General features: G+C 38.6%; 1 protein-coding gene across 2 annotated transcripts in view; it reads right to left on the bottom strand.

Annotated features, from left to right (window-relative positions):
• sema4c (sema domain, immunoglobulin domain (Ig), transmembrane domain (TM) and short cytoplasmic domain, (semaphorin) 4C) overlaps nt 1-26948 on the bottom strand; it is a 130435-nt gene that overhangs the window by 36308 nt on the left and 67179 nt on the right. For both annotated transcript variants that reach the window (XM_030143392.1, XM_030143393.1), the window contains one exon: nt 19086-19294. In XM_030143392.1, the coding sequence (XP_029999252.1) occupies nt 19086-19209 (124 nt within the window). In that variant the 5' untranslated portion in view covers nt 19210-19294. The remainder of the gene's footprint in view (nt 1-19085; nt 19295-26948) is intronic.

Raw genomic sequence — 26948 nt, 5'->3', positions numbered from 1 at the left:
ACGTTACGCTGAAAGCTTCCCAAGCTCTGTATTTACTTTGGGAACCTGAAGCAGAAGCCAGTCTTCAGGGCGAGTCTGATAAGTTCCAGATCTGCATGTCACAAGTCAGATAAGGTGCTCGTCTATTTAGAAAAACTGTGCAAATAAACAAAGAGGTAATGACGCTTTCTGAGCCCAGCCCTTGTTTTCATGAAGGCTACGGTACCGTCCACTATGACTGACCACGGCTTTGAGCTTTTAGCAGCAGAGTAGAAGTCAGTATGCAGCTTTAATGGAAGGTTGGTTGCTTAAATCGCCAGTCCTTTTATCTATAAAGGAAAACAACCCTCAGCAGCTCCAGAAAGGCTGTGTTTTAATGTGTGTTATTGAACCAGATGCCAAGATTTTTGTATTCATAGTCACACACAATAAAAAGACCATTAAGACTCACCATTTGCAAATGGAGATGATCTGCTAATCTTGTGTTGGAAAACAACCTAATTGTACTTTGCTTGAATCTAACAGAAGTTTTAGACAAAGGATTGTTAAAAAAGAACCTCAGCACTACAGCTTAATCCAAGCTGTATAGAACACCTATATAGAACAACACAGGGATTTAGAGTTGGACCGAGTAGCTTTACTGCAAATGGAAAATGAGATCTAAGTCAAAACGTGGGGAGAATGCAAAGCATAAGAATGCTTATAAATGCACACTAATAATGGGTGCAAATCTGTGGGTGTGATTAGATTGTTCCTTATCTGGGCTTCACATCCAGATGCAGATTGCATTTTAATACACGGCATAAATGAGGCCTTTTACTCTGATTAGGCTATCAGTCAGAGCATTAACAGAATATTAGCCTCCTTGTAAACTCAGTTATTGATTCTTTGACATCAAATGGCTGAATCCGTGTGATTTATCTCAAGACTGTCTAATTTACATAAGGATCGTCCATATTTTGGGTTGTATCTTATTTTGCTGCTCACAGACTGACACAAACAATCCCAAGGAGATTATATGAAAATCACAGAATATTCTCCTCACGACGCATCTGCAAGATTTATCAAAAAAGCAAGAAAAAAAAAGTAAAGCTGCTTTTTTCATCTAAATTTTAAAGAGATGCACCCGCTGTTTTGCTGCTTGCTGTCTGTTTCACGTACAATAACACACATGCTTGTATATACACGCACACAACACAAATCCCCTGACTAGAATACAGACAAACTAGTGATGCAGAGCTGAACAGAAAGCAAGACAGAGACAAGGGGAAAAAAAAGAAAAAAAAAAGAAAGGATGGTGTTTAGTTTTCATTATCCACACTCTTGTTGCTTGTAGTGTCACCTTGTTCTGCCTCGCCTTCTCCCTCACTTTATCTGGGCCGATAGAATATGTGCAAAATGCAAGCATCGACAGCTCGGGCTGCAGGTAATGTGATCTTATAAATTGAATAAAAGTTTTTTCTTGTGTTGTTTTCTACAGCGTGAATATTTCCACTTCTTTCACTGTTTTTACCGACTGAAAATAGCAGCTGAAATCCGGGGAGGGAACTGCAGTGATTTATGGTGTGACTAAATGTTCATGTGATGCCGTGGCCTAGTTGGGACTAAACAGAGTCAGAGATATAATATACACGTGCTGGGCTGATGTCGATGACAAAAGTGTGTGTATCAGAGGCGAAATAAAGGAGGTTAGCCTGTTATTGAATTTGAGGACTGTTAGGAAGTTAATGCTTTGATTTAATAAAAGTAAGATGCATTTTACAACTCTTTTACAATCACTTGATAGCATCCATCTGAACTAAATGGAAGGTGATCTTTGCACACAGCCAAAATGTCTATGCCAAAAGCACTGAAAGTAATGGAGGTTTTTAACATTAACAGACTAGACATAATCAGTCATGATCTATTATCTTGATGAAGACTGAATTTTCAGTTTTTCAAGGTGTTTTTTTTTTCTTCTGCCAACCATCCATGTGCAAGAAAACAGCTTGGCATTATTGTTATTTGAAACCTCTGTAGCAAGGGCAAACTGATATTATACAATAACTTTAAAATATGCCTATTCTCATTCTCTGTCACAATTTTCCCTGCAAAATCTAAAGTCCTACATTCTAATTCTTTCATGGCGTATCAAAAACCTTCGCTGTCACGTCACTGCCAACCCAGTCTCCATGTTTGTTGAGCTGTAAACATGCACTGAAAATGATAGCAAACATGGCAAATCAGATATGGACAAGTTTGGTTAAATAAAACCTGAGAGGCGACATGTGTGAAGTACAGGGGGATGGAAAAAGAGGGTGATAGTAGAGGGAATAAGCGACCAGAGGAAGGAAGGGGATAAGTACTGAAGTCAGCTTATTATCTGAAGACCAGTGGCGTATAAACATTGGAGGGTTTGTACCGTTGAGCAAGTTAGATGAGTGAGAGAGAGACAGAGAGAGGGAGAGAGAGAGGGAGGCAGCATCCTCGGGGGAGATCTGAGCACATCTGCTGTTCCACACAGCCAGGCAAAAAAACTCCATAGCTGACATACTCCCTGAGATACTGACACACACGCACGAACGCACACGCACACACACACACACACACACACACACACACACACACACACACACAGTGTCAAGGTATGTCGCTTCACATGCAAATTAGTGCATGTTTGAGCACAACTGCACACACAATGCATACACTTTTATGGATAAGCTAAAAGACACACACACACACACACACACACACACACACACACACACACACGCAGTCCTGAGTAGTTCTCCAGGGTACCTGCTCAGTGACTTGAACATCTCTCAACCAACAGAGGAAAAGTTTTGCTCCGAGTGGCTTGTTTGAAGTGATCAGCAGCTCATTAAAAGGGGACGAAGGCAGACGCATTTACCATCTGGTACCACACTGGGGCAGCGCTGAGGCTACCTGCTCTGTTCTGTGTCAGGTTGTAACCTCTGATGAGTCTGGGATTTTCTATAAAAGACACAAGGCTGCTCATATCTGATCCATAAGAGTTCATGCAAAAATCAACAAGCCACTGTATGTTATTTTCTGTGAGCACCAATTGACTGGTTAAGACATCTTTACAACTGGAATTAAATATCAAGAGGAATGGGGAAGCTTTCATATCATCAGATTGAATAAAAAGCAAGAAAATATAAATCCTACACTAAGCATCTTGTATAACTGACTAGGACTACATACTACACACTACATAAGCAGTAATGAGCAAGCAGAAGAAACACTGTCTTTGTACTAAAGGGTTAATCCTGTGTTCTTTAAAGACCTTCCACCATTTTTAAGGACCTGCTGAGTGTATGTGTAAGGGCGGTTTGGGTAAAATTACAAGGTCTTTGATGCTTAGACACAACAGTTTGTGGGGAGTAGAAGAAAAAGGAGAATGTAAATAAAAGAACAAGACATGATAGGCAGAGATGAGGGGAGGCATAATGAGTCCAACAGATGACGAGAGAAATACAAACAAACAGCAAAAAATAGAAAGCCAGAGGAGAAAGGGAGAATACAAAACACAGGCAACTCAGAGGGCTTGACCGAGGTCAGTACCAGTGGAAACAGAGATGATCAGAGATCACAACACTGTGAGACCTCTACACTGGCCCTGTTTGTCTACAGACGGGTGTAGGGCTGCGATAAAGAAGGCTAATGAATGGAGACAAAGGAGAGTAACTGACATTTGGGATCTGTCTGTCTAAATGTAGATAGTGTATAGCATTTACATATAAACAATGGAAGGAAAAATGAGACTACAACTTTTTCAGGTTTGATTAGTGTAAAACATTAGCACTTTGCAAGTTTGCTCTATGCTTAGAAGATATTACAGATATATTATAAGAGCCATACCAGTGCCTCTGCAAACGTTATTAGGTATTAGTTTTGAAACATGGTTCCGCATCTGCACCAACTTCTTTGAAAGTCCTCATGCAGAAACAAAAAAAGGCCATATACTACATATACTTTATATGGAAATTAACAGTCTTCAAAGTAACTGTCTACAGCTGACAGATAAATGTAGCCCAGTAAACAGCACAATATTTCCTTGTGAAATACATGTCGTATAACCAGGAAGAGAAATGCCTGAAACAAAAATCCCCTGGGGCCTCTTATTTTTTTTTTACTTATTGCTCTCCTTGTTTGGAAAAGAAAATGATGGAACGTCTTTGTGTCCTTAAATGCACCATAAATTACAATTTTCAAAGAGTTCCCGTGCAGCAACTCCATTATAATACAAAAATAATCTAACTTCAAACAAAATATTATGAAGATGATGATGCAGTGTACTGTATCAAACTTAATAAACCCTACATTTATGTTTTATACCCTTTGAAAGAGGCAAATGGAATCAATTATTAAAGTTACGGAAACTTTTTTTTTTTGTTGCAATAATGGTTAAGAGAAGTTTCAAGGCTGTGTGAGGCAGTTGTCAATGGGCTGTGAAAGTGAAGGCTACCTCAAGGTTGGCAATCAATCTGTAAAGAGCAGGTAACACCTTAAAAAATTTGTGTAATTTAAAGTACTAGTGAATCTGGTTATCAGGATAAGACATGTCTGTATTAAAACTTAATAAAAGCCGACAAAGTGTGTGTATGTGTGTGTGTGTGTGAGTGTGTGTGGGGGGGGGGTTGATGGACAATTCAACATCAGATTATGCTGTGTATTATATTTTTTGTGTATTTATCCATTCACAGTCTCCACATGTGCATGTTCACTTCACTGTCAGGGCAGTGGCAGCTGCTCGTCTTTCAGACAGGGGAAGCTAATGTCAGCTTACATCAAAAAAAATTGTCAAGTTATTAAACATAAATTCGGCCCTCTGTTCCTTTTTAAGAAAATGGTCAGTGACCTTATCGTACCAAGTAGGCGTCTTTTCCAGGGAATTGATAGCTAGCTCACTCCGACCTAGCCGACAGTTTGACTGATTTAACTATCTACAGAACGATATTAAACTCGAACAAGAAATGATTAAATTATGTAACAGAAACAAGAAAACGTTGAAATTATGTTAAATTGAAACAAGGAAGTATAATGAGTGTGTTTTATTTACAGTGCAAGAAATGAACAAGTAATTTCGTAGTGGTTTCTCTCTCCATTTCACAGCAGAATGTGTTACGGTATTAAACTGAACTGTGTCAGTGAAGGAGTAGATCTGAAAACAGCTGTCAATCAAACAGGATTCAGCCTTTCGACCGATCCTCCAATCAGCACGTGGAAGCCCGGCATCCTGCCCAGCTGAGCTCTGCCCACAGCTCCATTCACCCCCAGAGACACCCGGCGTCTGGGGGCGGGACAACATCGTGGCATTTATCCAATTACCATCCAGTTTTGAGGCAATGAAAAAACCTGTTCCACTCAGTCCCATTGAAGTGCATGGACACCGAGCGTCTACGGGCAAATGCACTGAGCAGAGATCGTATGAGAAAACAGCGCAACGGGAATGTATGAGAAGTGAACAACATCGAGTCCGTTGATTTGTGATAAAGCTGATTCTGAACAAACTCATCTGTGAGATGAACATGTTCTGACACATTTGTAGTCAATGAAATGTCAACACAGCCGTACATATTTGACCATTTAATTTTCGTAATTTTAGGGGAAAGCCGGGCTTCCCTTGTAGTCTATGAGAAGTCGCCACTGTGTCAGGGTCATGATGCAGCTTCATCATCCAACCAGAGCAAAAGGGATCCAAACCAAGCTGGGTGGAGAAGGAGGAGGAAGAGGAGGAGGAGGAAGAGGAGGATGACAGAGTACCGGCCCAGGGTGGGGGGGATGCCTGTTGCTTCACAGTCAGCTGCAAAGGTCTGAACCCGGGCCTTGACTTTGTGATCTGCCTCCATGAACCATCCAGCGGCGCTCCAGCCTCCCTCTGTCTGTCTGCTATAAATACCCCCAACCTCTGCTTATAGCTTCTAACCGCTGAGCCACTCACACACCAAACTATGATTAAAGGCCTATTTTAAGAGAGCTTTGAAGCTGCGACAAACACCGAGTAAGAGGCAGAGTCAGACAGGCAGACAGACAGACAGACAGAGGAGGAGAGACATGCTGTGCAGCACCCACACAAACATGCCGGTGGATCCAAAATGTGCACACAGAGCATCGTTAGCCCTCATCTGAGCAGGTACCCTCTTTGAAAGTAAAAACAACTTCACGCAAACAAAGACGCGCACACTCCCACGTGAACGCACGCGCTTTGTTTGTCGAACAGACGACAAGTTCACAGTTGAGTCAGGTGTACGACAGAATGAGAGCACGAAGACGAAGTGAGACAAAAACAAAGTGATACACATGATTCACTACCTGAAGCTGCGAAGATACCCAGTATCAGTCAGAGGCTAATTATTATAGATTATGTGGCATTGTAGATTAGAATCAGAATCAGAATACTTTATTAATCCCAGGGGGAAATTATTGGGTGTTACAGTCGCTCCATTCAAGTATAACAAAAAAGTAGCAGGAAATAAATGATCAATACAACAGAAAAAAACAAACAAAACACACACACACACACATGTTTAAAGCTCTAAATATACAAACACATATTTAGCTGTGAACATACCAAATATACATAAGAAAACACTCTATTAAGGCACAAAATCAAAACAGCAATTTGTACAATACGCACTAGACAATATATAATGAATATGATAATTAAAAAAACATACATTATTATAGATGAAATCATTAATATATTGTTATGTTTTTACGGTTGGAGGATTATTGAAACAATAACACAAGGGATTTATTGACTTAAATTAGTCATGAATCAATACGCCATAAAGAATAAATCTACAGGTTTAAGCAAAGTAATTACTTGTTTTCACATGTTTTGGATGTGTAAGCCACTGTTTTGATGGGTTTATTTGTATTTCACATACAGCTTTATCATTATTGTTTCTGATGAACATTCATGGTAATAGAGAGACTGAATGAAACTGAATGGGAAGAGAGGAAGTGATGGGAGTGTGGGAGGAGAGGAAGTGGTAAAGTGGATTAACACAACAACGGAACAAGTGAGCCTCGTAGGGGGATGGTTTTTTTGGGAGGGGTGGAGTGGAGGAGGGGCTGAAGGGGAAGATGAAAGCGGGAGGGGATAAAACAGCCTGCCTCGGTGGGGGGGTCGCCATTGCCATCCACAACAAGCAGAACAAATCACAAGCTGGTTGACGCTGGTTTCCATTCCAGCGTCATGGTTCGGCATGTATGACATGTGCAACAGTGGGCACCAGCTGGGGAAAGCTGGGGCCTTTTTTTTTTTTTTGCACAATATTGCGGTGATACCACACACAATGAGAGGTAGAGAGAAGTCTGTGTCGCTCAGTGGGAGAAGCACTGTCACGGCTTTGGGGTGTGACCAACTGAACTGTTGCATGCCAAAAATTGTTTTATGATTTCCAAAAAAAGGACTTTATGAAGTGAAAAGTGCCTGACATGCCACTGGCAATATAGGATCCTGAAGTGAAACCAGACAATGGGACATAACAGGAAAACAGGTAATTCTATAGAATTAAGTAAAATAACCAGTCTTTTAATTTGGTGCTCAAATTGGGCGTATATTCACCACTTTCTACATGACAGTGAGTGTCTTCTCTTCCTTAAAGACATGTTAAAACATAAGCAGGAACAGTCAGAGAGTGAACCGCCAAACCTCCCAAACCTATGATTACAGCCCAACCCTTCTCTGCCCCTTGAGATACAGTCTCAACCAAGACAGAAAACTTACACTGATGTTTTCTCTCTAAATGACTATTGTTATTACCGCGTTACTGTAAAAATTCCAAAAGAGGAGGCGAAATCTGCAGCTGTGAGAAAATGAAAGATTCAACATGTATTCTAATTTATTCACAACGCTGCTAGATAAACACATTTCTACTGTACGAGGCAGTGTTTGTGTTAGCAAAATCTTTTCAGGAGATATAAAGCAATTTTAATATTATTTTTAATAAGCCAACATGGGGAACGAGGTTCAACCCCTGACAGTAATATGTGGGTTTTTAGCTGCTAAGTGTTCTACTGTATGCACCAGTTAGATACTAACACCATGACATCAAATTATTAGTCTTCTCTGCTGTTTGGTGCTGTGCAGATTTTATGAAGTGGGTTTATCAAAGGTTTTTTTTTTTTAACTGAAAACCACTGACTACTGGTAATGTGGAGAGCAAAGTAACACAGTTAACTAAAGATCCCTACAACCATAGCAATAAACAGAAAGACACTAAAAAGCTTAAGGGAATTGAGTTGGTTGATATTTTCTTGGTGGGCTTATTAGTGCAGACAGTTTTTATAGTCCATGTGGTCATTAGATGGATGTTAAATTATAAATAAGCAAGAAATAAATGATTAGTGTAGATGCAATATGTAAATTTACATACATTAATCACTTTTTATATGCAAACAGATGTGTGTACATAACAAAAGGGTCAGTTTCCTGCAGACATAAAACATTAAACACTATTTTCTATCAGACCTACTGCAAAAAATCTGGTCACTCTCCAGTCCCTAAATGCCTCTTCAACTCTAAAAAAAACAATGATATATCATGAGGAAATGTTTATACTTAAGAGAAGTGGAAACACTATTGTATTAATGATAAATGCCAAAATGTACAATGGAAACAGATTTGGCAACTGTGGACCAATGACAGTGCAACATTAAACAATGTTGGGAAACAGCAACAAAATTCTACCATGTATGAAGAGCTAATAAAACAAATGTAAGACAAAGACTTCGACAAATCATGGAGAGTCTGAAATAGCATAGTATGAACCAGACAAACGGCTCAGTTCACGAGAAAAAAGAAAAAAAAACAGCTTTAGGTTGTTTGATAAAATACCTTTTATGTCTATCAGCTCAACATGTGCCAACTCAATTATTACTCAGCAATTCAATCACTATTAACCTGCTCATTTATGGAGTGGCAAAAACCCAACCACCCTTCTATTATTTTATTTATTGCAATTTATTAGCTTTACACTTTTTTTTTTTTTTTAGCACTGCACTGATAGCACTTTTAATTTTGTTTTCTTGATTCTATTCTATTCTATTCTATTCTATTCTATTCTATTCTATTCTATTCTAACCAGCTAAGTTTTGAGCCATGAAGATGAGAAGTCAACTGTTAATATTGAAAATTCACACACACTACCAGTCTAAAGTTTGGACTCACCTGGTTTTTCCTTTATTTTCATGAATATTTACATGGTAGATTCTCACTGAAGGTATCGAAACTATGAATGAACACATATGAAACTAGAAGCACTCGGAGAGCGCAGACCTCCGCCAAGGCTGATCAGTGGGCCCCCCCGTGGGCCCCCCCACCCCCGATCACCACCAAAATTTAATCATTTCTTCCTTATCCCATTTCCAACAAACCCTGAAAATTTCATCCAAATCTGTCCATAACTTTTTGAGTTATGTTGCACACTAACAGACAGACAAACAAACAAACAAACAAACAAACAAACAGACAAACAAACAAACAAACCCTGGCAAAAACATAACCTCCTTGGCGGAGGTAATTATGTATTTCAAAACAGTGTGACATAACTCAAAGCATGTTTTATATTTTAGATTCTTCAAAATAGCTACATTTTGCTTTTATTACTGCTTTGCATATTCTTAGTATTCTCTCGATGAGCTTCATGAGGTAGTCACCTGAAATGTTTTCCATAAGTCCTGAAGCAGTTCCCAGTGATGCTGAGCACTTGTTGACCATCTGCGGTCCATTTCATGCCATTTAAAAGAGAAAATGAGTCCAAACTTTTGACTGGTAGTGTAAATGTACATTTTCTTTTGCAGATTTCCTGATGATTCTGCAAATTGCAATGTACACTGTTGCACATAAAATTGGAACAATTTGATTTTCAGGCCTTTTCCTCTTTTTATTCTTAATCTATATACATCAATAATTACCTTTGGCCAGGTGCAAAGATTATAAAATGAATCCCAGTTACATGTAATCAAGAATAAATCACGTTGTCTTTAGGGGTGTGCCAAAAAATTGATTCATATAAAAATCGCGATTCTCATTTATTACGATTCAGAATTGATTTAAAATGTCCCAAAATTGATCTTAAAAAATAAAACAAATCCAACAGCAGTCTCAAGCCATTAGCATGATTAGCAGTTAGGGTTAGCGGCTAGCGCGATTAGCTGTTAGGGATAGCGATTAGCAGCTAGACTGAAGTAGATCCATGAGTATCCTTCGCACACCTATAGACTGAAGCAGAAATCATTATGAATCAAATCGTTTTGAATTGAAAATCATTTTGAATTGAAAATTGATTTTGTATCGAATCGTAGCCCCAAAAATCGGAATCAAATCATGACATAGTAAAAGATTCCCACCCCTAGTTGTCACAATCATGTCATTATTATTTTATTCTTACTTTATGGGTGAAAGTGTATTTGGATGGAAACTTCCTTAGTGACAGCTGTGCTACCATTAGATTAGAAGTGATGTCGATTAAACTTCAAAAACACAATCACACAGTGACCTGTGAATGTTACACCACTTCATCACTTATTACAGTCATATCACTAATGAATACGTTTTTTTTCAAGAGCATCAATAGTGGTAAACCAGAGCATCATTCAAGCATGTGCTAAAAGGGGGTGTGTTGGGTAGGAGCAGCCTTCGAGTGGCATTTCCATTTTAATCCACATGTCTGCTAGCCCACACATCAGCGCTCACAAAGTCAGTATGACAACGGAGAGCAGCGCAGGTCCTGACATATGGTCCCGGTTGTTAATCTTCACTGTCCAATCAGCTCAGGGTCAGGGGATGAGTGACACTCATAGCAGATAAAAAGCATTGATGAATCTCCTTCCATCCCTCCTTCCTGCTCTCCAGTCTAAACCTCCCAGTCACGCACTGCCTTTCTGCGCCTCCTCCTCTGCCTCGCTCTCAACCACTCATTACAGTAATTGGAGGGTTTGAGGAGATACAGCACAGAGACTGGAGGAAGGAAAAACTAAAGGCTGGGAGAACGAGCGGGAGAGGTTTCTGGAGGTCAGAGGCCCAGCCCTTTTCCATCCTCCCTCCGCTTTCTGTTTTTTTTTTTTTTTTTTTTCATCCACCGTCTTTCATTCTATCTTTTTAAATCAAGAGGCATACATTTGCTTTGGCTTTTCTTTAAAGATCCGGAGCTCATTTGCTGCATCAAAGCTGGGTAGATTTTCAAACAAAATATCAAGTTTCTTAGGGCTCCATTTCGCCAACTCTTTCTTTCTTCCTTTCTTTGCTCAACCACAGCTGCTGCTCTTTGTCATGGTTTCTGGTTACTGGCCTCTGTCACTAGGCTTAGCTTAGAAGTGTAGCCTATGTGTCAATTTGTGGAAAAAACTAGAGCAACACAGGGATATACAGTTAAAGTTTGTAAGTGCTTTAGAAAGTTATCCTTTTCTCCATATTTATGGCCTAAAACATGACAAGATTTCCTAAAATATAGATGAAGCAACTTAACGAGCAAGACATTAGCCTTATTCATTTATTTATTGCGGAACATTATCATTATTGAAGTTTTATTCAAAAGGCTGTGAATTCATTTCTAGTGGATATCAGAAATGGGATGGTAATCAGATATGGGTCTGAAGGTCCAGGCGCCACTGTAGGTTATTTTTACAGAAAGTAAACAGGGGTAAAAGAAGACTGGTGTAATTATCTTAAGTATTTTCTGTGCTCACCAGGTTAATGGACTGGAAATTGCTTCAAATGACAGGAAAAATTGTCCAATTGGCTGTGGACAGTTCCGAATGACTTTGTATGATACTGGATGAAGACGGGCAGTTTCCAAGACGACAAAGGTGTCACAGGAAAAGTGAGAAAAAGATATATAATCATTTTATTTTGAACTTCACTTGACTGATCAGCAATGACCTGATATATTCTAACCAACCTCACAAAGGCAAAAGTCAGATCATCCAAATACTGCTGATGTGTCAAAATCCATTCCAACTTCTTTAGTATTAACCCTGTAAAGGCTGAACCATTAAATCATTGACAGAAAATTCCAGTTCTTTGAAACTGGAGCCTTTATTGGTCCTTCTGAACAACCAAAAGAATTTTGTTTTAATTAACAATTTCCATGTATGAGTTTCAATTTTGTATCATGTTTGATACACTGGGTCTCAATGCTCACATATTATTATTTTTGAACAAACAAAAACATAATATAACACAAACATGTCGCAAATTGGTAATTCCTTTTCAAAACTGGCAAAGTTCTGCCTCCTTCCTCATAAATGACAATTTTGTAGTGTCACTGGAAACGCCTCTGGTGAACGAATCCCCCCCCCCCCCTCCGGTGGATTATCTGTGTATTGCATGTATCTAATTGTATGCATCAGGTTTTTCGAGAAAAAAAAAATTACACTGATCATCTAAAGGGCTTCAAAACTCATGTATCAAATATGATACGTCTGGCATTATAGGGTTAAATAGATTATCAGGAATCACATACAACTGGAACAGAGATCCAAAGTCTAGTTTTTAGGACTCATTGTCTAACTAACAAATGGTCATACTAAAAGCACATTTTGTCAAACTTCTTACTCCACAATAACAAACAATAATTCTGTAGTTTATACTAAGTCAGTCTAACATAATCCCTACTATAAGACTTCCAATCTTATAATAGTCCACAACTGACAAAAGCCCCATATTTATATACACTGTCCAGAAGAAAAAAGCCACCCAAATGAATAATTACTGCAGTGACCATTATGTTTCAGCTGCAACAGGTTCTTTAACTCTACCTGATGTAGTGAGTAGCTTCTCATTCGTTAAAGGGGTCATATTTTGCTAAACCCACTTTTATTAGTCTTGGTTCATTTATTTGTGTATTTGGACCCTAACAGTTCAAAGTTTAAATTTGAACCCCCCAGGTGCTGCAAAGCTATCTTTTATTTATTTTTATTGATTTTATTACTTTTAACTATTTGATTTTATTGTTTTATGAAGAGGATTGTTATAGTTCTATACATTTGTTTACTGTTTTTAGTATTTCTTTTAATTGATTTATTGTTTTTATGATGTGCAGCACTTTGGAAATGTTGTTTAAATGTGCTACATAAATAAAGTGGATTGGATTGGATTTATATTCATTTTGGCAAAAATCAAGTGGATTTCTACAACCCATTTTAATTCCTTCTTAATTTGTTAAGTCTATAACTAGTTACGAACATTTCTCCGAGTACACCATAATTGTTTGTCAGCAGCAGCGGTTGTAGTCTATACTGAAATTATGTCCAAACTTCGAGCCGATTACATAAAATGTTCAATTGTTGGTTGAACGGAACAGAGAAGAATGGTCAACAACACGGAGGGGGTGGGGCCTGAAGTGGCTCATTTGCATTAAAAGGGCCAGAGCTCAAGTGGACCTTTCTGGTGTCATTACTCAGAAATAGGGTTGAAGATGGACCTGTGGAGTTGAATTAATGAAGAATTCAGACCCAAACATAGCATTTACAGTTTATGTAGAGCACAGGGAAATGTTTTAAAATGCATAATTCCATTTAAAAATAGCAAAATATCACTCCTTTAAACAACCATCAGTTTGATAGAAAGTATAAATATTGGACTGTGTTTCAGTGGAAAAGGGTCATGTGGTCTGATGAGTGCAGACTGACCCTGTTCCAGAGTGATGGGTGCATCATGGTAACAAAAGAGGTGGATGAAGTGATTACCCATCATGCCTAGTGCCTACAATACAAACCTGTGGGGGCAGTGTTATGAACTGAGGTGGGTTCACTTAATCAGGTCCAGGTTATAAACATATTTCCACTGTACACTTTACTGTCCATATTACAGAAAAATTCTACTTTGCATATTTCAGTTTATTGTTGCACCTTATTGATTTATTGCCTGAATTTTCCACCATTTATGTTTTTTATACTTCTAAATTATTATGTATAGTGTGATGGCTCTTGTATTCTATTGTTAATATTATATTAAATTTTTGCTGTCTGTCATTCTGCTGCTGCACTACAGTTTCTCAGTTTGGGATCAATAAAGTATATCTATCTATCTATGTATGTGTCCATAAAATGAGGTCAGCTACTCCCAGCATATACTGAATGACCACATTTTCTTTCCCTGATGACTCACACATATTCAGAGAAGACAATGCTAGGACTCATCTGCATCAGTATCAGATTGTGAAAACGTGGTTCAGGAGCATGAGACACTATTTACAGTCAAGACCTGAACCATATTGACAATCTTTGGGATGTGATGAATAAGACTTTACACATTGGTCCGACTCTCCCATCATCAATACAAGATCTAGGGGAAAAATTAACAGATGTACCTGATTAGATTAGGCAGGACTTTATTGATCCTTTGGGTAAAACCCTCAGGAAATTGAAGTTCCAATAGCAACACAATACCGGATATACACACAAGAAATACAACAAGAAAGTAGAAAACAATTAGTCTAAAAAAGAGAACAGTATTGAAAAAACAGGCAAAGTAAAAACAGAAACAAGTAGCGAGGTGGTAATAATAATAATAATAATAATAATAATAATAATAATAATAAATAGGTAATGATGTTGTATGTATGTACATTACACATATATGTATGTATGTATGTATGTATGTATGTATGCATAGTTTAAGGCATACATTTATAGTTTACTATTGATGAAAATAAATATTGTGACATTTACTGTGACACTGCACAAGCAGTGTGTGCAATGTCAATGTTTGCATGTTGGTTCAATTAAATACCCTTTGATTTCTTTTTTTTTTTTCATTAGGTAGTTTAGGCTAGTTTGATGTTAAGCTATTGATTTATTGATTAATTAGTCTGAGTTTGATGCTCAATGATCCAGATCACTTTACTTAGATAACTAGTTACCGTTCACTTTAATAAAGGGAAGGACAGTTAATTTCAGATATGTCTATTGCATTTTCAGTATCAACATTTTTGCAGGAAGGCGTGGATGATATCTATTTTCTCTTGCTTCAAACTATGCATATTTAAAATCCACAATCCACTAAAATATTTAATAACATACTGTTTTATTCCTATGGATCCACGGGATTTAGTATTGGCAGAAAATAACACTTGTGATGCATAATGTATCACTAGATCCGATATCTGCATTTAATGGTAAGTAAAAATGTTAGAAGGGAAACCCATTTTGAAAAATAAAATGCCAAAAATGGAAATGAAAGGCCTGTGCAATGTGAACATAATTATGAAATATAAGCCACATAAAAGCAGATAATCAACATTTCTTGGACTGTCAGTGATTAGAGAGAGAAAATAGGAGAGAAAAATGAAATGTATGTAAATTTACAGTCCTCATTAGCAGCTCTACGAGAGCCATACATAATATGTGTACATAAAATGTCTCATTAGGAGCCTGTGATGATTTTTTTTTTCACCTTCTTATATGGGACAAGTGGTGGGTGAGGAATAACAACAGCTTGAATATCCAAATGCCAACACATTACTTTTAAAAAAGCCATAAAAGAAGAGGCGGATAGATAGCGAGGGAAAGAGAAACACAGGGAGAGGATGTTTGCGCTTCTTCTGCTACAACATGTAAGCCTCGTGTAATTGCTGGGTGGGGGTTGTGTCAGTGGGAGGGGGTAAATATTATCGCTTCCACCATCTCTGCCCCATGATCACTCACACAACTCGCACACTATAACACACTAACACTGCCGCCCCCTCCTCCCCTACTGCCCGGAGCTCCAAATCCCTCAGACTGCCAGCCTAAGCAGTACACACACTCTCACACACATATAAACAAAAGGGGATTAAATAGACAGACACAAAGCTACACACACTCTCTTTCTACACAAATAGGTATAAACATACACGCCCTCTGTGCCCCTGCATTTTCTCTCACTCTTGTTTTTCATCGCCTGTCTTCTCGTCTACGTCTTGCAAACCCGCGCTACATACAAACAGCAGCTCACACACACACAAACACACACACATACACATGTTAATATGGATGCAGAGAAACGCCTCCATGCAAAATGAAACACAGAGTGAAAGGCCAGCAGAATGTGTGGACTGTCTGTCTCATCTCAAGCCACTTTCAGTCCATTTAAGGCAGTTCAACGCCAGCCTCTCTCTCTCTCTCTCTCTCTCTCTCCAAGTCTATTTCAGTGACTCTCTACCTCTGTCCTGTCTTTACTTTCTTTCCATTATACATCTCCTCTCCCTTGCTTCATTTTGTTCCATCTTTCCCTCCTCTCTGTCTTTCTCCAGCTTTGTTTTTTCCATTCTGTCTGCCTCCTATCTCCGCGCCACTGTAGAAAGAACCCATCCATATAAGTCATTTAACCCAGTAGTGAGCCTGAAAATCTCATTTTTCTTTAACCAAGTGGAGAAAACTGTCAACGGGCAAGATAATCCCACTTGTTCCCAATGCAAATCAATTTATGTCAAGAATATTCCTGCGCTCAAGTGTCATACTCGAATCAAGTACGATAGAAGTGACGTGATCTGCTTTGTCCTGTGTTTCGCGACAAGGCTTTTTATTTCCAAAACATTCCTGAGAAAGAAGAAGCTGCGCAAGAAATAAGGGACGTTATCTTGTCTCTACAGGCAGATTTATTAGGCTGTTTTTCACAAAAATACACTCGCGAGACTGAATATGAAGTACTTTTTGGCAGTTCATTTCCGTTGCTCCTTCCATATATGAGCATGTGTGTTCAGCTGTCCCTGTTTGCCCTCTCTGGTGTGTCTTAATCACAAGTGTGAGCTGGTTAAAGTGCAGCAGGGATGTGGGCCAGTCTATGCCAACACTGTCTGCTTTGTTTTTTCGATCTGGAACATTTCACCAGAAAGTATTGACACCCTATCGATTGTTTTCTTCCCTCCGTTCTCTTTCCTCACATCCTAATGCAGACTGGCCTGTAACATGAAAAAAAAAAAAAATACAGGGTAGTGTACTGTAGGGGGGTGGGGTACGTGATAGCAGCATGAGAAAGCGGCTTTAGAAATATCCCCACACACACACCCCCACCACCACCACCACCACACGCCATTCTCCTCGAGAGCGGGTGAAATCAGAGCTCTTGAGAGCATTTCAGGTTCATGCGATGAGCCGAAGAATACAAAGCAAAGCAGGGAGGGGATGATAAAAGGCGAAAAGAAAAAGGAGGAAGAGTTGGGAAAAAAGAAATAGATATAGGATGAAAGGTAGGATAGGTGGCACAGAAAGGTGAGAAAATGAGACCTTTTCATATTTTTTCTACACTCTTTATAGTATTTCCCTAATCCCCACGAGACAGAATACAGCACTTCCCCTTTGAGGGATTAAAAAAGACTTTTTCTCTCAGTTTGCAACAATTGGCATTGTTCAATGAAGAAAGCTGGGCCTGGCTGCAGAAGAAGACTGAGATAAAGGCTGCAAATACAGTTGAACCAGGATTAGACTCATGTGTTGTTTTACTGTGGCTCAATGTCTGTCTCTGCCACCATTAATATGAGGGCAAAACCGCTGTAAACATTAAAATAATACAGTTTTTTTTTTTATCATTATTTGATAAAGGGTTTACAACTAATGATTACTTCTGTTGTCTATTAATATGTCTTACTTACTTTCTCAGTTAATGAGTTTATGGTTGGTAAAATGCCAACATGGTATCAACAACACATTATCCAGTCTGAATCATATTTAATATTCACAGTCACAGAGGAGTATAGAAATAACAAATATTCATATTTACAAAACATCAAATATGATATCAATGACATACTAATTAAAACAACTCATCAGATTTATGTCAAACTACTTGGCATTTCTGTTGCTCTTGCTTTTAGGAAGAGAAGCCCATCAATTCAGAGCTAATACTGCACTTATTTTTGCTCATTTTGACTAAATGTTGCCATAATATTGAGAACAAAATTAAGAAAACAAAAAATAAAAAAATAAGCAGCTGATGCGCACACTTTGGTAGAGCACTGTGCCTCACATTTTATATTCATTTTACTGAATATGATGAAAACCGGTCCAATTATCACATAAAAAAATCAGATCCTAGTAACATCTCCGGACTGGAATCTCTTAAACTTTTTCATTGATGATAGAAAGTTGGCTATTGATTGATAAGTTGACAACTCAGTGATTAACTAATAATGGTAAAAGTTGCTAGTTTAGTTTGGTATTAGATGTTGGACCATTAAATATTTATACAGTCCTGGAAAAAAAATAATTAGACCACACTTGTTTTCTTCAATTTGTTGTTCATTTTAATGCCTGGTACAACTAAAGGCACATTTGCTTGGACAAATATAATGATAACAACAAAAATAGCTCATAAGAGTTTCATTTCAGAGCTGATATCTATCCATTTTCCATGTTTTCTTGATAATAACCAAAATCACTTCGGTTCTTTCATTGATATCTATGGCATTGTACTGACAAAAACAGTGCTTTTAGGCATTCCATGTTTTCTTTTCTGTCTGTTTTAGTCTCATGATACACACAGGAGTTAGTACTTGATTGCATAACCATTGTTTTTGATGACTTTTGATGGTCTAATATTTTTTTCCACGACTGTAGAGTGTGGATAAGCAAATGTATTTCCATATGCATTTTCTAAAGGCAGTGTAGATGCTTATTTGGTAGCAAAAATATAATAAGATACAATTCTTATGACATGTCATGTGGTTCAATCTCTGACCTTATTCAAAACAGCTAAGGCTCATATTTTTTACTGCTATACAATACTGAATGGTATTATTCTGAATGATGACTACTTATAGTCTTTTTTTGGTCAACACCACACACATCTACAGGAATTCTGACTTAGGCAAATTAGATTTTTTTTTTTTTTTTTTTGCGAAATCTGTTGATGCATCAGTAACAGTATTTTGACACTTCTTGCCTTTGCCCTTGCCTTGACTTTGTAAACCTGGATAATATAATATGTTGTTACAAATGTCACCAGCATCATCCCAGCTGGCAAGTGTTTAAGAGAGACGTGCAAAGATGAGAAGGAATTTCAGTAAGAACATTTGTTAAGAGGCCTTTAAAGAATTGTCTGGCTTTCACTGGAGACTTTCAGCACACCCTCAGGGCTTACTCATGTTTCAGCTAGAATCGCATTGTTCACTCACCCTGGTATCGAACAGTCTTGCGTGGGATTGGGTTCCAGTTGAGACCCAGCGACTTCTCCCATCCAACCAGAAACACCAGGAGCAAGACCTTTGTCCCGCCCATGGCTCCTATGTCACCTCCCATTCGTTGGAAGTGGTGTTGAGTGATGGATCGAGCGATCAATCAGATGATCAGAGAGACTCGAGAAAGCAGCCGGGCTCCTGGCAACCTGCCGAGATTCAAGAAAAAAAGCAACACATCAGCTAGAGGCAGCCTTTCACTTCCTTTATTGGCTTGGTTGTTTATCAGAAACAATTTTGTCAAAGTGTATAAAACAGGCCCATTTAAAAAAAAAACAGCTCAACCAGTCAAGCTGCACGAAAAGATAAATCTCTCACTTTGAAAATATGTAGTATTAAAATTGAACATGGTCATCAAAATCCCCAAAAATGTAAAAACAGAAATGAGTTATGCAAATCATGAAATCCAACAAGGATATAGCTGTAATCAGGGTTTTCTGCCTTTCTCTACGTGTGTGCGTATGTGTGTGCCAACAAAAACAAACTAAACATTTTAATGACTTTTGGCCGGGGGGTTACGCAGGAAAGTTTCCCTCCCTCACTCAGAGCGATAATCCAGCTATCGCCACTCAAAAAGCTCAGAAATAGCTTATCGCTGTACCCTTGTCAAGCCAATTCAGAAGCAGTATATTAAACTGGGGCTGAGTTATCAAAGTTAATTGGCGCTGGCAACGCATCAAACGCCAATGTGTTGGGAAATGAATGTCGAGGCAAGGACAATCCAATAGCACTGTGTTGTAAATGAATTGGTTTATACCTAATGAACATGTCAAGTGTGTGGCGATGGAGCGGCCTTACAGTCCAATAACGGCATGGCATGATTGACTTGTTAGGGAGCTGCAGGTGAAACTGATTAACAAGAGAAACAGAGGAACTTCACATTAAAACACAACTTACACACAAGAAGGACACAAGTTTCTTTTACTAGCTTGCGAAGGGCCTGCCACCTGTCACCACAAACTTATAACATCATTTAACTTTATGACTTCAATTAGATGCGTATGCATTTAGTTCCTACTTTACGATTGAATAAAAACCGTCATAAGGAGCTCTAAATAAAGTCTTTTTAATTAGCCGAGCATTTGACTCTCATTGTAATTTTTTTTCTTTTTTAATTATCTTGGGCTGTTGTTATAAGTGGATTTGCAGCAGACACCTGCATGATGAAGTAAGAGATAGTAAGTAAGAAATAAATGTCATGATCTGCAAACTAAAAGTGGCTGTTTTTATATAGAAATAAAGATTGACAGAAAGAACGTATTCACTGAAAACATACTTTTTGACATAATCGCATAATGAGATTTTCACTGCTATTTAAATACAATAAAAGTGACTTCTGTTATAGTTTGTGATAAAATTGAGCAGACACATCTCTATCCAAACACAGAAAACCATTTCTGATGCTGTTAAACACACTGACAACTTCATCTGAAGAATAGTATTGTGTTAAAGATAAATTCACAAAGCAACAAGAAAAAAAAAAACTGTTTACAGCACTGGCGTGCAAATTATCCAGAGAAACAGGGGTGCTTTGTGTGAGGAACTGGTGTTTTGTTTTTTTCTACATAGACTGAGAGGTTTTTTTTCCAATACTGTGAACTGTACAAAATGAATTCCAGTGTCATCAAATGGAAAGAAAAGAATTTCAGAAATCAATACCTTGAAAGGCTGTGTACAATTTTTCTGGCGACTTCCAAATGACACTTTCTCTACATTTAACCATTTATTATAATTATATATCCACTGCATTTTGCATTGTTCGATGAAAATCAGGTCTTTTTCTATATTTAATTAGCTGGTAATACAGATGTTCATTAAAGCTCACTGTAAATTCAAAGGCTGTTACATCAGAACAGAGAAAACTGAAGCAAATGTGAGTATTTCATGAAAGTATATCATTAACCGAACATAAAAAAGCATCTATAATTGCATTCATTTATTGAACTACACAGGTTTTATGTTGAATGAATGTACTTGAATATCAAAGTATTTCCATGTTCACTATGGAGCCTCTGAACATCCAAATATGACATTTTACCTGCATTATTTCAGTGTATTGTTAGGATTAGTGGATCAAAAGTTATTACACATTTTAGATCAGCAGATGCTTTTAGTCGCCAGCAGCTGTTTGGGTCTTTGAGGTTTAATATCAGGACGCCCGGTGCGGCTCAGTAATCCCCTACCCAGCCCTTACTAACTTTAACTTCAACAATGAGGGACTTTGAAAAAAAATATTTCTATGACATTTAGTCCTCATAAGAATTTAAATGAAAAGATGAAGTCAGGCAACCACAACTGCACAAACACCATCTGTAGTTCTCCCCTCTGCACCTGCTGTTGCTGCGTATCAAGCGAGTGAAATGATGCTTTTGATGATGCGTGCTCATTGGAGAAGAGAACCCATTGACTTTTAAACAGGCTCAAAATGTCAAACTGTATTTACTTTAACCCAGCCTAGAGCTAAAAAAAATAAAAAAGTCTGTGTTTGTGTCACACATTTTACATCCCCCTTCTCCTTCTACCTCACTCGGCCTCTATCCCCATGTGTGAATATTACATTTCTGAGATGACAAACAAACATTTGGTCTATTTGGTGGATTGGCAGGGGAGGTAATTGAGATTTGGAGGTGTGTATGTGTGTGTGCGCTACTGTTATTGATTACACTTTTGAGTGGAAAATAAGAAGAGGATGGAAAAAAAAAGAAAAGAAAAAAATCAAACACCCCCCCCATGCTCCCTGCCACTCTCCACACCCCAGATCAGATCATGGTGACGTGCTGTTAAATGAGTGTGCTTAAATGCTGGGTTTGGGTGAAAGCTCTCCAAGCCTCACAGTGCCGACTACCAGCTTTATTGGATCGATGCTGGAGGCCTTGCTGGCCAACGCTTGAGTGAGCTGAGAAGAGATTGAGATGGAGGGATGGAGGGATGTATGAGAGGGTGAAAAAAAAGAGAGAGACTTATGAAGAGAGAAAACACACGTGGAGGGGCTTGAAATTTTCTATTTTTTTCACCATCCACTTTTTCGTCTTTGCACTGAGAGCTAACAAAGTGAAGTACGCATCCTGAAGGCCGGATTAAGTGAAGAGGCAGCATGTAAACACTGCAGGGGGAAGATGAGGAGGAAGAGGATGGTGAAGCAGACAGTAGAGATTCAAGGATTCTGCTTTCAAAACAACAACAACAACAACAAAAACACTTAACCTTCAAGTCAGTCTCATTTCTAGCAGGCTAATTTTTGTACCTAACAGTGTCTGTTTCTGCCATCCACTGTTCCTGTTGTCCTTTCTTCTTTCAGCACCGTTTATACCTGTCTATTATATGGCCTATCAGTAAATATTGATTTTCAGATCCGGTAAACAATGGTGCATATACCCATGGAGACATACATCAATATGATAGCACTATTTTCAAAATGGATGTCCTCTGGAATTTCCTCCTCACACTGTGCGGGTGCAGACAGTGATAGAAAAATCCCGTACATACAAATGAAAAACTCTCAAGAGACTGTCGCAACCTACAAAATGAGGTTTATGCAAATGGGAAAATTAATGATGGCTGCATTCCATTTATCTGCTTCAGTTTCAGGTACTGGCATGGTGCTTTGTTGCTCACAGTAATGCTGTCACAGTTCACTGGGACAACTGAATACAACAGAGCCATCATTAATGTTATTAGCTTTTCCTGCCTTGACAAGAAAGAATGTGCTTTAAAAAATGACTAGTGACGAGGACACAGCTCAGTGCCCCTAGAGTAACTATAAACACCCTTTTCAATTATTAATTCTGACTAAAATACACTAAATGTGAACGTTTTACATAATACATCAAAAGTGAAAATGCTTATAAAACATACATCAGGGTCAGCAGATGCTAGGCTAAATATGCTAGCAAATTAGCTTCCTATATGAACGACAGATTGAGTGAAAGTGCCGACCAGATTCATTTTATCCCCCGTCACTCGTATATCTAAATAAGTCGCAGCAGTTTTTGGGTTTCAAGTCAGTTGAAATAGATGTATTACCTTTCTTTTTGTAGTTACAGTCAAATGAGCTACATTAGCTAGCAAGCTAACAGCAGCTAACTGTTCAAACAATCTGACAAGAAATTACAAAATAACTTAAAGGTATGTCAGAAATCTAAAGGTTTTGTGGCTACAGTCCCAGTTTATTTATTGTTCAACACATTTTAATCACCATATATTAATTTCATGTTGGTACTATCTCTCTTTTTTCTTTATTAACCCATTAGTACCATATTTATAACAGTGGCTGTATCTATTATTTTGCAGTACTTCCAAGCGCTATAACAGTTTCATACTCAATTGTACACTAATACCATGTATACACATACCAGGTATTTAGAAAAACAAATATTCTCTCATACATTTTTGTCTTTCATCCACATGAAAACTCTTTTTTAGCTATATAGGCTAAGCAACATTAAATCAATCATCAATGTCATGTGTGCAACCTTGTTTGTCCTAACCCTATCCCCATGGTAGTGCTCTGTGGTGTATTTATGCAGGTTCATGTAGATGAAAAATGTTTTCTGAAAATGATCTGGTGTGTATGATGTTATTATTGAGAATGGAGGAGGAGAGATATCTGTTTCTATACCTGACTATGTGTATGGCCTAAAGTTGAATTAATTAAGAAATTATACTATCTTTCATTCATTAGCACTGATTATAAAAGAAATTTTTTTGGCATGCAATACAAAATCTATTCACAACTTACAATACAAAACAATCTAAAACACATTTCATTTAGATATCTGAGTGATGGGAAGTTAAATCAGGTCTCCATTTTGATCACTTATGGCCATAGGTTAGAGCTGTTGAAGAGAAAGGCGATGAAGCCAAAATGATTTCATGTTTCATCATCACACAGGGGAATAGAAGTAAATCCTGTTCCAGTCATTCAAATGGGAGATGTGAATGTTATTTACAGATTTGGACCAATTCTTTCCTCCCACTGTCACCCAAGTAGACAAACAGCTCAAGAAACATTAACTAAACCCGCCTCGACTAAAAACAAGCAGTAAAGCAACCTTATTAATCTACTTCCATTCATCTGAAACAACCTCCAGTGCACTTATTAGAGCCCAAATAAACCAAACGAGACCATTGACTCCTGGACAAAATGAATGACTTAGCACTTCTAGAGAGAGGAATTGACATCTGTTTGATTGGGGGTCAATTGGAGCCACGATCTAGCCGCCATCAGATAGTTCCAGTACGGCTTCAAACTCAACATGTATTTATTACTCCTTTGTAATGCTAGGCGCTTTACAAAAACTAGGGATGCACCGATACCACTTTTTTCCAGACCGAGTTCAAGTACAAATACTTACATTTGAGTACTTGCCAATACCGAGTACCAATACGAGTACTTAATAATCCCATTCCAGTTCTTAGTTCCTTTTGTAAATGTGCTTTATTGTCGCTGTCATTAGTCTGACTGGAAAAAAGTGCTGCTACTGACATTTAATGTGTTGGAATGAGGGTTTCTCAATTAATCCACCAGGGGGTGCCGCTCTGAATTAACCATACTGGACAAATACCACGAAGAAGAGTAAAGTTTTTTGAGAAGAAGAAGAAGAAAGTCAGTAATAACAAACATTGAGACGACAGAGGTAACACTAATGTGATACTAATATTACAGCATTTTCGCTGGTAAAGTTTAAAAGCTTAGCTTCAGCAGGTAGAGAAAAGAGAAATGAGCGATAAGTTTTGTTTTCACTTCTGTTGGCGGCATGGTCCGCACCTCTCCGTACTCCTGCTGGTATTCTCATTCTGTTTACACATCCGCGAGCACCTGGTAAACAGATGTAATGTACACGGAGGACGGACAGAATGCTGCGTCCGTGTCTTTAACGTTACTTGCAGTCAGCGTTACTTTTATCACCGTCATTTATTTTCAAAAATCTCCACACTCTTCACACTCCCCACACATTATTCCACCGCCGCGTACCTGCTGCGCTGAACTGTGAATGTCATATGGCCGTAAGTGGTATCGGTGCAGTGTATCAGATGTCTTTTACGAGTATGAGTACGAGTACACACACTGAGTATTGGAGCCGATGCCGATACTCGTATCGGTATCGGTGCATCCCTAACAAAAACACATCTTTTCAGTCTATTAACAATTCAGCTTGAGTCATTTAGCTATAAATACGACAAATGGCACTGAAATGTGAATACAAAAATTAGCATGTCGAGTCATTTAGTGCAAAGGAATAACAATCGAGTAAAAACAGATTAGCCAGCTGCTGTTGTTTTTCACTCTCTGTTGCTGACTACTTCTTTTAACTTGATAATATTCTGCTGCTGAAATTACACAGTCTTCCAGCCCTGCCTTTATAAATGTCGGAGGGAGAGACAGCTGGAGTTGATGATGTATTTTTCTGTTTCTTTCTATCAAACTAACTCTTATGATCCCCTCGCTGTGTCATAAGACACCAGATGTAGCCTCCGGCCTGCCCTGATGACCAAGCCAACCCTCATGCTCCGTCTCTCACCACGGTCTCTTAAAGTCCCGCGGTGTCGCATAACTCTGCAGGCGGTATCAAATTATCTTTCAGTCGCTAGTGTTGTTGTTAAGCCTGATTTAGCTAATGAGCTGAGACACGGCAGCCTAATAATATCAGTCAGCGTTCAACAATGGAGAGCTCATTAAAACATACGGAGAAATAGGCCACATGTTCTGATTAAACAGCTCTTGTCTGCATGTTCATCATTGCTGTGCATGTGTTTTTTGTCAGGGTGTATCCAGAGGTAAAATGAATCCCTGAAGGGAAAACTAAAGGAGGGTGGTTTCTTCGAAGTAAGCGGATGTCGGGGGAAAAAAAAAAAAAAAAAAACGATGAAAAGAAGCATGTTTTCAAGACCCATCCGTCTGTCCTCGTTTCTTTTACTTCTTTGGTGTATCTTGGTTTTCCGTTGTCCTCTTCCTGCCCTTAATCTTCCCCACCTCTCCTTTCCTGGCAGCCTCTTCCTTCCTCTTCTCCCATAATGCAACACTGACACAAACACACACAGTGACCTCTATCAGTCCCAGCTGATTGCTTGTCCTTCCAGGCATTGTTTGACTTTTAACCCCAACCTTTGACCCATTTGTGTGTTACAGAGTTCGAGGGCGCATCTCCCACCACCCACCACCATGTCCCTCACACTGGGACACACTTATTGTCCATTAACCTGCCCCCCTACACACTCACATGAACGGATGGGCTAAAGGATACCCCCGCCCTCCACCTCCTCTCTCGCCTCCCTGCAAAACAAACACAGTAGCTGCCGTCAGCTCTCTTCCTTCCTTCCTTCCTGCAACCCCGTCCCCTCCCACCACTCCACCTTTTATTGCTCACAAAAAACACACAAATACACACAACAAATTGGAACGCACAAAGGCTTTCTCACCAAACTGGAACAAGCTAGATCAAACGTTTCACACCTCACGGACGGAGCTATGATACCACATTCCCCTCACTTTGAAATCATCACAGTGGGAAGTTGAAGCAGGACTGTTGCATATTTATGTGGACATGTACTGTATGTGCCTCTGAAACGCCAGACTCCTGTTTTCATGTTTGGATTGTTAAGAGTGTCAAAAACAAAACTTCCTGACAAACTACAAACTGCTGTCAAAAATACCTCCTAAAACACCATGTGGGGCTGTTCTAAATCCAAGAGTATTGAAGCTGATCAGTACTTTTTGATGTTAAATGACTGGTTGTGTAATTAATCACACTGCCAAAGTCATGCCACTCACGCTGTGCCCCATGGGATCTAACTTTGGAAAAA

The sequence above is a fragment of the Sphaeramia orbicularis genome, chromosome 9 (genome assembly GCF_902148855.1).
Source record: "Sphaeramia orbicularis chromosome 9, fSphaOr1.1, whole genome shotgun sequence".
Taxonomy (NCBI): domain Eukaryota; kingdom Metazoa; phylum Chordata; class Actinopteri; order Kurtiformes; family Apogonidae; genus Sphaeramia; species Sphaeramia orbicularis.
This window is presented reverse-complemented; position numbering and strand designations above follow the sequence as displayed.